This window comes from Cetorhinus maximus, chromosome 17 (genome assembly GCF_964194155.1).
Source record: "Cetorhinus maximus chromosome 17, sCetMax3.hap1.1, whole genome shotgun sequence".
Classification (NCBI taxonomy): domain Eukaryota; kingdom Metazoa; phylum Chordata; class Chondrichthyes; order Lamniformes; family Cetorhinidae; genus Cetorhinus; species Cetorhinus maximus.
Window position 1 is genome coordinate 4,136,776 of NC_135895.1, and position 15,104 is coordinate 4,151,879.

The 15,104-nt window shown below is 52.4% G+C and overlaps 2 protein-coding genes across 4 annotated transcripts in view; one reads left to right on the top strand and one right to left on the bottom strand.

Annotated features, from left to right (window-relative positions):
- Positions 1 to 15,104, bottom strand: part of cryz (crystallin, zeta (quinone reductase)) — a 1,066,321-nt gene that overhangs the window by 829,493 nt on the left and 221,724 nt on the right. The gene's annotated exons all lie outside the window — the stretch shown is intronic.
- Positions 7,581 to 15,104, top strand: part of rabggtb (Rab geranylgeranyltransferase subunit beta) — a 35,289-nt gene continuing 27,765 nt past the window's right edge. For both annotated transcript variants that reach the window (XM_078560657.1, XM_078560658.1), the window contains exon 1: positions 7,581 to 7,702. In XM_078560657.1, coding sequence (XP_078416783.1) covers positions 7,700 to 7,702 — 3 coding nt within the window. In that variant the 5' untranslated portion in view covers positions 7,581 to 7,699. The remainder of the gene's footprint in view (positions 7,703 to 15,104) is intronic.

Here is a 15,104-nt window from a genome sequence, read left to right on the forward strand (position 1 = left end):
CTATCTCCTCAATGATTCCAGAGCTTTTAACCCATCAGAAACTATTAAATATGTTGACCACTTCTGGAGCATGGTAATATTATTCCTAAATTTGCCGTTTACAAACCTGTTTGAATCTGAGTCTCGCTGTGTGCTGCTGAGTCAGGTTAATTTTGAAGAAGGGTTTCGCATTTCAATACCTCTGCCAGCTCCCCTCAGGAACTTCCTTTGAAAACCTTCCTTTGTAAATCAACTTAAATACGAAACTAGGATTGTTGGTTGGAATGCTGGTTTACCACACCCCTCCCCACCCCCGTGTGTTGGGTTTTTATGGAATTTCATGTCATAATTCCCGCAGAGCACTTGCTTGTGCCGTATGTCATTACCCGTGTGTAGCCTGTTGTTACAGCTGCAACCCTCCAGCATCATGGTTTAGCTCCCGGCATTTATTGTGCCTGTCTTTAAAGTTTTATCACATCCGATCTTTATTGCGTGGACAACACTCTGCAGTCTGTTTCAGGAATAGACATTCCTTTCCACCACTCGGTCCCTGCTCTGTTGAAAGCCTGGCTGCTGCCTCAGTGCATTTTCTCCCTCCCTGAAAACCTATCTCCTTCGCCAAGATTTGTCTCACCTGCCCCAACATCTTCCACACAGCTCAGTGTCTATTTTTATTAAGAAATGAGAAATAGGAGCAGCAGTAGGCCAATTGGCCCCTCGACCCTGCTTTACATTCAATAATATCATGGGCAATATGATCATGGCCTTGACTCCACTCTCCAGTCAGCCTCATAACCCTTGACTCCCTTATCGACCAAAAATCTGTCTAATTCACCCTTGAATGTATTCAATGATCCAGCCTCTTCTGCTCTCTGCACAATAGAATTTCAAACACTAATGATCCTCTGATATAAGGAATTCCTCCTCATCTCCATCTTAAATGGGAGACCCTTTATTCTGAACCTGTACTGGGCAGTACTGAGGGAGCGCTGCACTGTCAGAGGGTCAGTACTGAGGGAGTGCTGCACTGTCAGTGGGTCAGTCCTGAAGGAGTGCTGCACTGTCAGAGGGTCAGTACTGAGGGAGCGCTGCACTGTTGCAGGATCAGTCCTGAAGGAGTGCTGCACTGTCAGAGGGTCAGTACTGAGGGAGTGCTGCACTGTCAGAGGATCAGTCCTGAAGGAGTGCTGCACTGTCAGAGGCTCAGTACTGAGGGAGTGCTGCACTGTTGCAGGATCAGTCCTGAAGGAGTGCTGCACTGTCAGAGGGTCAGTACTGAGGGAGTGCTGCACTGTCAGAGGGTCAGTACTGAGGGAGTGCTGCACTGTCAGAGGGTCAGTACTGAGGGAGTGCTGCACTGTCAGAGGGTCAGTACTGAGGGAGTGCTGCACTGTCAGAGGGTCAGTACTGAGGGAGTGCTGCACTGTCAGAGGGTCAGTACTGAGGGAGTGCTGCACTGTCAGAGGGTCAGTACTGAGGGAGTGCTGCACTGTCAGAGGGTCAGTACTGAGGGAGTGCTGCACTGTCAGAGGGTCAGTACTGAGGGAGTGCTGCACTGTCAGAGGGTCAGTACTGAGGGAGTGCTGCACTGTCAGAGGGGCAGTACTGAGGGAGTGCTGCACTGTCAGAGGGTCAGTACTGAGGGAGTGCTGCACTGTCAGAGGGTCACTACTGAGGGAGTGCTGCACTGTCAGAGGGTCAGTACTGAGGGAGTGCTGCACTGTCAGAGGGTCAGTACTGAGGGAGTGCTGCACTGTCAGAGGGTCAGTACTGAGGGAGTGCTGCACTGTCAGAGGGTCAGTACTGAGGGAGTGCTGCACTGTCAGAGGGTCAGTACTGAGGGAGTGCTGCACTGTCGGAGGGTCAGTACTGAGGGAGTGCTGCACTGTCTTACTTCTTCTCTTGTTTGTTTTTTCACTTCGTCCTCTGAGCTTCAGTTATCAAGAAAGATGGAAGAAATTGGGACTGTTTTCCTTGTGGCGGGGAAGGCTGAGGGGAGATTTGATAAAGGTATTCAAAGAAGTGAGGGCCCTGGACAGAGTAGATAGGGAGAAACTGTTCCCACTCTTAAAAGGATAAAGAGAGGGCACCGATTTAAAGTAATTGATAAAAGAAACAAAAGCAACATGAAAAGCGTTTAGACGCAGTGACTGGTTAAAGGCTGGAATGCGCTGCCTGAGAGTGTGGTGGAGGCCGCTTCGATTGAAGCATTCCAAAGGGAATTAGGCTGCTATCCTGAAAAGGAAGAATATGCAGGGTGTTCCGGGACCCTGGAAGAAACAGAGGAAAACTCCCCTTTTCAAAAGCAAACGTCAGGCCCCGGGGGAGTTGGGGAGTACAGTTTCCGACGGGTCTCAGTGGTTCCCGCGTGTGTGCCAGTCCTGGAATGGCTGCCCATGCGCAGACCCTTCTTTTTTTACGATCCTCGGGACTCTGTGCAGGTGTTGGCCAGAGGATAGCCGCACACGTGCAGCCGGGGCATCTTCACGTCTTCAGGCCGGTGGACGTCCCTGCGCACGGGCACAGTTTGCTCTTTTTTGGGATTTTTAAAAAAGGATTGAAAGCCGGTTCTGCGTTGCAGGGCAGAAGGAAAGGAAATGAAAGCGAAACAGCGCGGAAAGAGGGTCAGGTGACCCAGAAGGGAACATCTTTCGGAAGAAGCCGGAGGTGGGAAAGGTACAGGGAGCAAGTCTCAGATACAGAAGAAAGTCCCACAGCCAGGGAGTGGGACAGAGAAAGGTCCCAAGACGAGTTAAGTCAAAGAATGCGGACAGGAATCTGGAACAGATCTTGTTTAGGGAAGTTAAAGGAAGGAGCAGAGGAAAAGGCTCCAAATTAGAGAGGGAGAAAGCTGTGGGGAGCAGAATTAAGGCAAAGTGAGCTTGCGAGAAGCCAGAAGATCCAAGGAGTAGCCAAGATGGGTGACTCCTTACTATGGGCATGTGAAGCAGTGGTGTTCGGCTGGCACGGCTGAGTATCTGAGAGAGAGAGAGAGAGTGTGGAAGGCGAAACTCGAATGCACACGGCGATCCAGGGGAGAAGAACATCGGGAGGAGAGATCCAAACCCTGGAGGTGGATCCTTGTTGAAGACCGAGAGAAAGTGTCATTTGGGAGAAGATCCCAAGGCGTGTTCTTTGAGAGTGGAGATTGGAAACCCCTGTGTGAAAGACAGTTTCCATGAGACCAGTTGGCTCACAGTGTGAAGAGCGTCTGGGGGGGAGTTGATGAGAGATCCATAGCTCTTGCTTTGGGTGTCAGAATGTGGTGTCGCCTAATGGTTTACATGGATTGTGCACTTACTGTGAACATTAGAGTATAAGATAAATTTTTTAACTTGTGTTATCCTTATGAATCGGTATATCTCTGTACAGGTATGGTTGTGGGTGAAGGAGTATTGTAATATAGTTCACCTTTTTCTTATTCAATAAATGTTTTCTTCTTCTTCTTAAGCTGTCCCTCCTGGTCGAGGATAACTCGCATCCACACTAAAAATAAGTTTCCACGTGGCTGAAGAGTCCAATTCACAACCTACAGTCTCTGTCACGGGTGGGGCAGAGGGTAGTAGAGGGGGAATGGGTGGGTGGGGTGCCCGGGTTGCCAGACACTCCTTCTACTGTCGACACTTAGCTTCAGCCAGCCCTTGGCGATGAGGCTCGAGGTGTTCAGCTCCTTCCCAGATGCTTTCCCTCCACTTCAGGCTGTCTTGGGCCAGGGATTCCCAGATGTTGGTGGGAATGTTGCACTTTCTCGAGGAGGCTTTGAGGGTGTCCTTGAAGCATTTTCTCTGCCCTCCCTGGGGCTCGCTCACCGTGTCGAGGCTCCGAGTAGAGCCCTGGTTTCGGGAGCCTCGTGACAGGCATGTGGACGATGTGGCCGCCCAGAGGAGCTGATCGAGCGTGGTCAATGCTTCAATGCTGGGGATGTTGACCAGTGTGAGGACACTGATGTTGGTGCATCTATCCTGCCAATGGATTTGCAGGATCTTGCAGAGGCAGCGCTGGTGGGACTTCTCCAGAGTTTCGAGTCTCTGAGCCATACAGGGGGCGGGTATCACTACTGCTCTGTAGGCCTTGGGCTTGGTGCCGGGTTTCATCTCCTGGTTTTCAAACACTCTCTTGCTCAGGCGGCTGAAGGCTGTGCTGGTACACTGAAGGCAGTGTTGAACCTCGTCGCCGATGTCTGCCCTTGTTGACAGTCGGCTTCCAAGGTGTGGAAAGCGATCGACGTTGTCCAAGGCCTTGTCGTGGATTTTGATAACTGGAGCTCAGTGCGGTGTGGAGGGGGCAGTGTGGTAGAAGACTTTTCTATTACGGGTGTTTAGTGTAAGGCCCACGCTCTCGTATGCCTCGGTGAAGGTGTTGACGATGGCTTGGAGCCCGGCCTCTGAGTGTGCACAGACACAAGCATCATGTGCATACTGGAGTTCAACGACAGAGGATGGGAAGGCCTTGGATCTGGCCTGCAGGTGGCAGAGGTTGAACCGGTTCCCGTTTGTTCTGTAGTTTATCTCCACTCCAGCGGGGAGCTTGCTGAGGGTGACGTGGAGCATTGCAGCAAGGGAGATCGAGGAGAGCGTCGGTGCGATGACACAGCCTTGCTTGACCCCGGTCCGAGCGTGGATTGGGTCTGTGCTGGATCCGTTGGTCAGGATAACAGCTTGCAAGTCATCGTGGAGTAGGCAGAAGATGGCAGCCGAAACAGAGGAGGATGCTCCATAATCCTTCGCGGTTGACAGTGTCGAAGGCTTTTGTGAGGTCAAAGAAAGCCATGTACAAGGGCTGATGCTGTTCCCTGCATTTCACTCGCAGTTGCTGCGCGGTGAAGATCATGTCTGTTGTGCCCCTTAGTGGGCGGAATCTGCATTGCGACTCTGGGAGGAGCTCTTCAGCCACAGGTGAAGACAATTGAGGAGGATTCTTGCAATGACCTTCCCTTGGCCAACAGCAGGGAGATTCCTCCACAGTTACCACAGTCGGACTTGTCACCTTTCTTGAAGATGGTCCCGATTACGGCATCTCTGAGACCTCCTGACATGCTCTCCTCCTTCCGGATCAGGGAGCTGAGGCTGTGTATTGGAGCCAGTGTAGTGTTGCTCTGCTGTGCTTTAGTGCCTTGGCGGGGATTCCATCTACTCCTGATGCCTTGTTGCTCTTTAACTGTCGAATGGCCTTTTCTACCTTGTGCCGGGTGGGGTTGTGCTGAGATGGTGGCGGGTAGCCTGCTGCGGGCTGGAGTCGGGGGTACTCACATGTGAAGACCGAGTCTCTGTTAAGATGAGATGATCTTCGAAGTGTTCCTTCCAGCGGGTGCTGACTGCCTCTGAACTCATTGAGAACCTCTCTGTTCTTGACCAGCAGTGGAGTGGGGCCTTGGGTGCTTTTATTTTATTCATTTATGGGATGTGGGCATTGCTGGCTGGGCCAGCATTTATTGCCCATCCCTAATTGCCCTTGTTCAGGGGGCATTTAAGAGTCAACCACATTGCTGTGGCTCTGGAGTCACACCAGGTAAGGATGGCAGATTTCCTTCCCTAATGGACGTTAGTGAATTGGCAATGGTTTCTCAGACTTTTAATTCCAGAGTTTTATTCAATTCAAATTTCACCATCTGCGGTGGTGGGATTTGAATCTGGGCCCCCAGAGCTTTACCCTGGGTCTCAGGATTACTAGTCCAGCAACAATACCTCTACACTATCTACGGCATGAGCCATAGGTGGTCTTGACTGTGCTAAAGAAACCTCGCATGTCACGGTTGTCGGCTCACTTTTGGATCTCCTGCGCTTTCTCCACCCACCATCTGTTCTTTAGATCGCAGGTTTTTTGCTGGACCTCAGCCTTCAGTTCGCTGAGGAGTTGCTTTTTGCTCTCAAGTTGGGTTGCTGTTTCAGGTTCTGGAATGCCTTGCACTAGTGGCTTATCAGCTCCTGGATCTCCTGGTATGTTCTCATTGAACCAGTCTTGGTGTTTCCTGGTCGAATGACCAAGTGTCTCTTCGCAGGTGTTGATGATGGAGTCCTTGAGGGCAGACCAGGTGCTGTGGACACTCTGCGTGTCTGGGTTACGAGGCTGGCAGTGAGGCACTGGCTGAATAGGAATCTCTTATCAGGGTCCTCGAGTGCCTCAGTGTTGATTTTCCTGCAGCACTGTTTCTGTTGACCTCGCTGCTTTGGGTTATGTTGATGTTGATGACATAGTGAATTAGGCGGTGGTCCAGCCAGCAGTCGTCAACTCCTGTCTTGGTGCGAGTGATATGCATGTCCTTGCAGTCCCTCACTCGGAGGGACAATGACATAGTCGAGCAGGTGCCAGTGCCTGGAGCGAGGGTGTTGCCATGAGGCCTTGTACTTGTCTCTCTGACAGAACAAGGTGCTGGCCATAACAAGGCCGTGTTCTCGGCATTTTGTCAGGAGCAGGGCATCGTTGGTGTTGGATTTCCCTGCCTCCTCTCTGCCGATTACATCTCCCCAGAGGTCTGTGTCCTTCTCAATTCTGGCATTGAAGTTGCCAGCAAGGATCAGCTTATCGCCTTTTGGGACTCCAGCCTGGGATTGTTTGAAGCTGGAGTAAAATTCCTCTTTTGGACTCATCTGTAGCGTACAGTTTTGGGGCGTACGCGCTGAGGACTGGAGCGCATTGATTCTGGGCTAGGGTGAGCCGAAGGGTCATGAGCCGCTCATTTATCCCACAAAGGGTGTCTTTGAGATGGCCAACCAGTTTGTTTTTAATGGCAAAGACAACCTCACGGAGGCAGCAATCTTCTACTGGTTTACCTTTCCGGAAGGTGTAACTACCACCTTGAACTCGCCTTCCCCCTGCCTGCCGGTTCTCACTTAGGGCGGCGATGTCAATGGCGAAACATCTGAGCTCCCGGGCAACAATAGCAGTATGCTGTTCCGGCCGCGCTGCAATTGGGGTGGTCCTTGAGGGTCCTTACAATCCAGATCTTGAGCTTAATTTTAAGGAGGTGGAAGATGCCTTTGTGTGAGTTCTTTTAATGTGGGCTGGCTGTTGCACACCAGCTACCACATGGGCTTGACGGAGCAAGGCCTTGGTCCAGTGGCAAGGGGGTCTGAGATGGAGACCAGGCGCTGATGTGTGGGGCTAGGACATACAGTAAATGTTTTATTCTTCTGTTAAAAGTTCATCAGCAGACTCCTGTGACTATGTTCAGTAGCCATCATCCACATTTCTAAATAAGGGTTACAGGGAGAAGGTGGAAGGTGGTCACTGACCAAATTACTCATTCGGAGAGTCAGTGCAGGTACAATGGGCAGAATGGCCTCCTCCTGATCTACATTCAGTCTGATTCTCACTTGATTTCTTTTGTTATATTCCTTCTTTTTCCTTTTTTGGTCCTCCTCAGGTGGTGAAAGGCAGCATATTAATGTAAGTCTTGCTTTTTCACCCCTGACATTTCCCTGGTGTTCACAGGTTTGCATTATTATATGTGCAGCTACCTGCTCAGGTGAACCAGAGCCGCCCTGCATTACTCCAGTCCGGCCACTAGGGGCAGTCGGATTCCACGCAGTCGCAGTGCACTGTTCTTTGGGTTGGGATTCCAGGCAGTGACAAGGACAGCTCTGCGGGGTGGTGTCGGGGTCCTGAGTGCGGGGCAGGAGGCGGCGCAGGCCCGCGGTGGACAGTTGCTGCTGGGGTCCTGAGTGCGGGGCAGAGCGGGAGCCTGGAGTCGGACGCCGGGAGCTGGACGCCGGGAGCCGGGATGGTAAGAGAGGGGCAGCGGCGGCGGATCACCGTGTCCGGGGGGAATGTTTTAGAAGATCGGGATCGGAGGAGAGGGGAGGGGAGGGGGGTGTTCGAGAGAAGTAGAGGGAATGGAGGAGGGAGGGCGTTAATGGGGCGAATTGTGGAGGGGAGGGGGTGAAGGGAGGGAGGGGAGGGGAGGGGGTGAAGGGAGGGAGGGGAGGGGGTGAAGGGAGGGGAGGGGAGGGGGTGAAGGGAGGGGAGGGGAGGGGGTGAAGGGAGGGGAGGGGAGGGGGTGAGGGGAGGGAGGGGAGGGGGGAGGGGGTGAGGTGAGGGGAGGGGGTGAAGGGAGGGGAGGGGGTGAAGGGAGGGGAGGGGGTGAAGGGAGGGGAGGGGAGGGGGTGAGGGGAGGGAGGGGAGGGGGGAGGGGGTGAGGTGAGGGGAGGGGGTGAAGGGAGGGAGGGGAGGGGGTGAAGGGAGGGGAGGGGGTGAAGGGAGGGGAGGGGGTGAGGGGAGGGGGTGAAGGGAGGGGAGGGGGTGAGGGGAGGGGGTGAGGGGAGGAGGGGAGGGGAGGGGGTGAAGGGAGGAGGGGAGGGGAGGGGGTGAAGGGAGGAGGGAGGGGAGGGGGGAGGGGGTGAAGGGAGGAGGGGAGGGGAGGGGGTGAAGGGAGGAGGGAGGGGAGGGGGGAGGGGGTGAGGTGAGGGGAGGAGGGGAGGGGGTGAAGGGAGGGGAGGGGGTGAAGGGGGTGAGGGGAGGGGGTGAAGGGAGGGAGGGGAGGGGGTGAGGGGAGGGGGTGAAGGGAGGGGAGGGGAGGGGGTGAAGGGAGGGGAGGGGAGGGGGTGAAGGGAGGGGAGGGGAGGGGGTGAGGGGAGGGGGTGAAGGGAGGAGGGGAGGGGGTGAAGGGAGGAGGGGAGGGGGTGAAGGGAGGGGGGAGGGGAGGTGGTGAAGGGAGGGGAGGGGGTGAAGGGAGGGGGGAGGGGAGGTGGTGAAGGGAGGGGGGAGGGGAGGTGGTGAAGGGAGGGGAGGGGAGGGGGTGAAGGGAGGGGAGGGGGTGAACAGAGGGGAGGGGAGGGGGGGAGGGGGTGAGGGGAGGGGGTGAAGGGAGGGGGTGAGGGAAGGGGAGGGGGAAGGGGAGGGGGTGGAGGGGAGGGGGTGAAGGGAGGGGAGGGGGTGAAGGGAGGGAGGGGAGGGGGTGAAGGGAGTGGAGGGGAGGGGGTGAAGGGAGGGGAGGGGAGGGGGTGAACAGAGGGGAGGGGAGGGGGGGAGGGGTGAGGGGGGGAAGGGGGAGGGGGTGGAGGGGAGGGGGTGAAGGGAGGGGAGGGGGAAAGGGGAGGGGGTGAGGGGAGGGGGTGAAGGGAGGGGAGGGGAAAGGGGAGGGGGTGAGGGGAGGGGGAAAGGGGAGGGGAGGGAGGGGAGGGGGAAAGGGGAGGGGGTGGAGGGAGGGGAGGGGGAAGGGGTGGGGGTGAAGGGAGGGGAGGGGGGTGAAGAGGGGGGGTGAAGGGAGGGGAGGGGGGTGAAGAGGGGGGTGAAGGGATGGGAGGGGGAAAGGGGAGGGGGTGAGGGGAGGGGAGGGGGTGAGGGGAGGGGGTGAGGGGAGGGGAGGGGGTGAGGGGAGGGGGTGAGGGGAGGGGGTGAGGGGAGGGGAGGGGGTGAAGAGAGGGGAGGGGGTGAAGGGAGGGGGTGGGGAGGGGGTGGGTGGGTGAGGGGAGGGGGTGAAGGGAGGGGGTGAAGGGAGGGGAGGTGGAGGGGAGGGGAGGGGATGAAGGGAGGGGAGGGGGTGAAGGGAGGGGAGGGGGTGAGGGGAGGGGAGGGGGAAAGGGAAGGGGGAGTGGGGGGGTGAAGGGAAGGGGGGAGCGGCGGGAGGGGAGGGGGAGCGGGGGGGGAGCGGCGGGAGGGGGAGGGGTGGGAGGGGCGGGGGGGAGCGGGGGGAGGGGAGGGGGGAGCAGGGAAGGGGGAAGGGGAGCGGGGGGGGAGGGGAGCGGGGAAGGGGAGGGGGGAAGGAGGGGGAAGGGGAGCAGGGGGGGGAGGGAGAAGGGGGAGTGGAGGGGGGGTGAGGGGGGAGGGAGGAGGGGAGTGGGGGAAGGGGAGGGTGGGAAGGGGAGCGGGGGGAGGCGGGGAAGGGGAGCGGGTTGAAGGGAGGGGAGTGGGGTGAAGGGAGGGGAGGGGAACGACAGAGGAGGGTTGGGGAGGGAGGGGGGTTGGCGACTGATGGAAAGGTGGGAGGGGTTGGATGAGGGGTCGGTGACTTCCTCCTGCTCCCTGAAGTCCAGACGCCCTACCCCCAGCCAAACCCTGGCGATGCTTCTAGTTTGGATGGTGCTGTGTGAGAGAAAAGCCATGAGTACAGAAAACAGACTGGCTGCAGCGAGATTCGCAAAGAGTTGCTGAAAACCTCATAGGGAGGTTTTCTGATGCTGCCGAGTGGGAAGCGTTGCAGAGTGTTACAGATTGTCTACACGTTTAGATAATCATTAGGGTAATGCTGGCTTTTTGGCCTTCAGCCACCTTGACTTTCAAAAGAGGTCTTGGATTACATGGAGACGGTGTAGATGAGGTCTGGGGCAGGAGGAAAGAAAATGTGTCTGTTTAAGATTGCAGTGCCCATATGATGGGCAGCATCGGCTAAGGGGAAAGGCATTGTTTTACCTTAGTGTTTATTTCACTGCCACCTCTCTTCCCAGAACACCTACCTTGAAGAAGTCCTGCTCTTCTCTCCGACTGGATTTCCCTTTGTTTCTTTCACCCTGTTCACCTTCATTGCTTTCCATTTCTACTTTTTATCTCTGAAGAACAGTCATATGGACCTGAAACGTTAACTCTGTTTCTCTCTCCACAGATGCCGCTGGATCTGTTGAGTTTTTCCAGCGTTTTCTGTTTTTATTTCATATTTCCAGCATCTGCAGCATTTTGCTTTTATCAAGGCAGTGTTTGTGTTGGCTTCAGTTTAGCCTTCCCACCCCCTCTCCGACTCCCACTTTGCTGGTTGCTATGCCCCCTGGTTGTGGTGTATTTCTGTAAGGCACTAAGGTACCTGACAGACCATAAGACATAGGAGCAGAAATTAGGCCATTCGGCCCATCGAGTCTGCTCCGCCACTCAATCCCATTCTCCCGTCTTCTCCCCGTAACCTTTGATCCCCTTACCAATCAAGAACCTATCTATCTCGGTCTTAAATACACTCAATGACCTGGCCTCCACAGCCTTCTGTGCCAATGAATTCCATAGATTCACCACTCTCTGGCTAAAGAAGTTTCTCCTCATCTCTGTTCTAAAAGGTCTTCCCTTTACTCTGAGGCTGTGCCCTCAAGTCCTAGTCTCTCCTACTAATGGAAACATCTTCCCCATGTCCATTCTATCCAGGCCTTTCAGTATTCTGTAAGTTTCAATCAGATACCCCCTCATCCTTCTAAACTCCATCGAGTATAGACTCAGAGTCCTCAAACGTTCCTCATATGTTAAGTCTATCATTCCTGGGATCATTCTTGTAAACCTCCTCTGGATCCTCTCCAGGGCCAGCACATCCTTCCTGAGATACAGGGCCCAAAATTGCTCACAATATTCTAAATGTGGTCTGACCAGAGCCTTATAAAGCCTCAGCAGCACATCCCTGCTTTTATATTCTAGTCCTCTCGAAATAAATGCCAACGTTGCATTTGCCTTCCTAACCACCGACTCAACCTGCAAGTTAACCTTAAGAGAATCCTGGACTAGGACTCCCAAGTCCCTTTGCACGCCAGATTTCTGAATTCTCTCCCCATTTAGAAAATAGTCTATGCCTCTATTCTTCCTACCAAAGTGCATGACCTCACACTTCCCCACATTGTATTCCATCCGCCACTTCTTTGCCCATTCTCCTAACCTGTCCAAATCCTTCTGCAGCTTCCCCGCCTCCTCAATACTACCTGTCCCTCCATCTATCTTTATATCATCTGCAAACTTAGCTAGGATGCCCTCAGTTCCTTCATCTAGATCATTAATGTATAAAGTGAAAAGTTGTGGTCCCAACACTGACCCCTGCGGAACTCCACTAGTCACCGGCCGCCATCCTGAGAAGGACCCCTTATCCCTACTCTGTGCCGCCTGCCGGACAGCCAATCTTCTATCCATGCTAGTACCTTGCCTCTAACACCATGGGCTCTTATCTTACTGAGCAGCCTCCTGTGCGGCACCTTGTCAAAGGCCTTCTGGAAGTCCAAGTAGATAACATCCATTGGCTCTCCTTTATCTAACCTACTCATTACCTCCTCAAAGAATTCTAACAGATTTGTCAGGCATGACCTCCCCTTGATGAAACCATGCTGACTTTGCCCGATTTTACCATGCACTTCCAAGTATTCTGAAATCTCATCCTTAATAATGGACTCTAAAATCTTACCAACGACTGAGGTCAGGGTAATCGGCCTGTAATTTCCCGTCTTTTGCCTCACTCCCTTCTTAAACAAGGGGGTTACATTAGCGATTTTCCAGTCCTCTGGGACCTTCCCTGACTCCAGTGATTCCTGAAAGATCACCACTAATGCCTCCACTATCTCTTCAGCTATCTCCTTCAGAACTCTGGGGTGTAATCCATCTGGTCCAGGTGATTTATCCACCTTCAGACCTTTCAGTTTTCCTAGCACCTTCTCCTTGGTAATGGCCACCATACTCACCTCTGCCCCCCACCGAATCTCTTGAACTTTGGGGATGTCACTCGTGTCTTCCACTGTGAAGACTGACGCAAAGTACCTATTCAGTTCCTCCGCCATTTCTTTGTTCCCCACTACTACTTCTCCAGCGTCATTTTCCAGCGGTCCAATGTCCACTTTTACCTCTCTCTTACCCTTTATATATCTGAAAAAACTCTTACGGTCTAACCTGATTTTCCCAGTCTACCTGCATATTGAAATCCCCCACAATCACTGTAACCTTGCCTTTCTTAAACCAGGAGATAGAAAAGCTCTGTATCTTGTGCCCCACATCCTGACTACTGTTCGGAGGCCTGTACATAACTCCCATTATGGTTTTTTTACCTTTGCAGTTCCTCAACTCTACCCACACAGATTCTACATCATCTGACCCTACGTCATTTCTTGCTATCGATTTAATTTCATTTCTTACTAACAAAGCAACCCCATCCCCTCTGCCAACCTGCGTATCTTTTCGATAGGATGTATATCCTTGGATATTTAGCTCCCAGTCCTGATCCCCTTGCAGCCATGTCTCCGTGATGCCCACCACATCATTACTGCTAATTTCAATCTGCGCCACAAGCTCATTTGCCTTATTTCGTATACTGCGTGCATTCAGATACAACACCTTCAGTCCTGTATTTCCCGTCCCCTTTCTCATTGTCATCCCTTTATCTAATGCGCTTGAAGTTAGATTCCTAGCCCTTTCCAAACAATCTGTCCTATTTTGTGTTCTGGAGACTTTAATAGCCTTTCCTGGGCTCTCCTTTCTTTTCAGTTTTTTCATAATTTTCCATGAAGTTGAATGCACCTGCCCATACGCTAACCTGCTGCTTTGTTTCCCATTAGTCATACTTCTTGGAGTTTTACCCTTCCCTCCACCCCCAGAGTCTGTATCGTACTTGCTTGGCAACTCAGAGAAACATTCTCTCAGAATGAACTGTGCTGACCAGTTTGAAAGTAGCAGGTTTCACACCAAGACAAAAGTAGTTTATATTTTAATAAGAGTCTGTACATAACAACTTCATGACTGCTGTCTTTATGAGCTGTTCTCCAATCTTATAATGATGTTGAACACTCCCATTTATTTTTGAGGTGTTAGATTTGTCTCAGTTGGTAGCATTCTGCTGCAGGTCAGAAGTGACTGAACAGGCTGGGGTGACCAGATAGAGTTCTTTTGAAATTAGGAAGGAGTTTGGTGACCTAACTGCATGGCAGAGCGGGGTCGAGGGGCCGTTTCTTATGTTCTTAACCCAGAGGGTGGTGGGACGGGATTGGTAACAAATGCTGGCGTTACCGGTGACTTCCACATGAAAGAAGCAAAACATGTGGAAGTTGCTACCACAGGGGTGGTTAAGCTGAGTAGCATAGATAGACTTAAGGGGAAGATAGATTTAAAGGGAAGCTGGATAACACATAAGGGAGAAAAGTATAGGATATGTTGATGAAATTAGAGAGGGTTAGGGGAGGGCTCATGTGGAGAATAAACACTGGCATTGGCTGTTAAGGCCAAATGGCTGTTTCTGTGCTGTAAGCTTTATGTAAATCTAAGGATTAAGCTCCACTTCAAGCACTTGAGCACAGAATCCAGGTTCACACTACTGAAGGTACCTTGCTTTGAATGAGACATTTAACTATATGGCCTGGCTCTGACTGGTGGGCAAAGTTTCATCAATTCCTTTCAAAATCCTTAATCAAATCTTTGATTATTCCTACAGTAGTATGGAGTAGAATCTCAAATTCAGCTTAAAGATTACGATATGGTAGTCATAACCAAAACCAGGCTACACAAATGGAAAGGTCTAGGCGTGAAATGCATGACTAAGAATGTTTGAATAGATGAGTTGTAGAACTTGTATCATACTTCTCTGCCAGCTTTGTTTAAATAATCCCTTTGTTTATGTAGAACCAGTCAATATAGATCCTAAACAAAAACAGAATTACCTGGAAAAACTCAGCAATTCTGGCAGCATCGGCAGAGAAGAAAAGAGTTGACGTTTCGAGTCCTCATGACCCTTCGGCAGAACTGAGTAAAGTTAGGAGAGAGGTGAAATATAAGCTGGTTTAAGGTTGGGGGTGGGGGGAGAGAAGTTGGGGCGGGGTGTGGTTGTAGGGACAAGCAAGCAGTGATAGGAGCAGATAATCAAAAGATGTCACAGACAAAAGGTACAAAGAGGTGTTAAAGGTGGTGATATTATCTAAGAAAATGTGCTAATTAAGAATGGATGGCAGGACACTCAAGGTACAGCTCTAGTGGGGGTGGGGTGGAAAGACTGACGACAGGGTATTACAGTTATAGATTTAAAAATAATGGAAATAGGTGGGAAAAGAAAAATCTATATAAATTATTGGAAAAAACAAAAGGGAGGGGGAAGAAACGGGAAGGGGGTGGGGGTGGGGGAGGGAGTTTAAGATCTAAAGTTGTTGAATTCAATATTCAGCCCAGAAGGCTGTAAAGTGCCTAGTCGGAAGATGAGGTGCTGTTCCTCCAGTTTGCGTTGGGCTTCACTGGAACAATGCAGCAAGCCAAGGACAGACATGTGGGCAAGAGAGCAGAGTGGCGTGTTAAAATGGCAAGCGACAGGGAGGTTTGGGTCTTTCTTGCGGACAGACCGCAGGTGTTCTGCAAAGCGGTCGCCCAGTTTGCGTTTGGTCTCTCCAATGTAGAGGAGACCGCATTGGGAGCAACGAATGCAGTAGACTAAGTTAGGGGAAATGCAAAAGAAATGCTGCTTCACTTGAAAGAAGTGTTTGGGC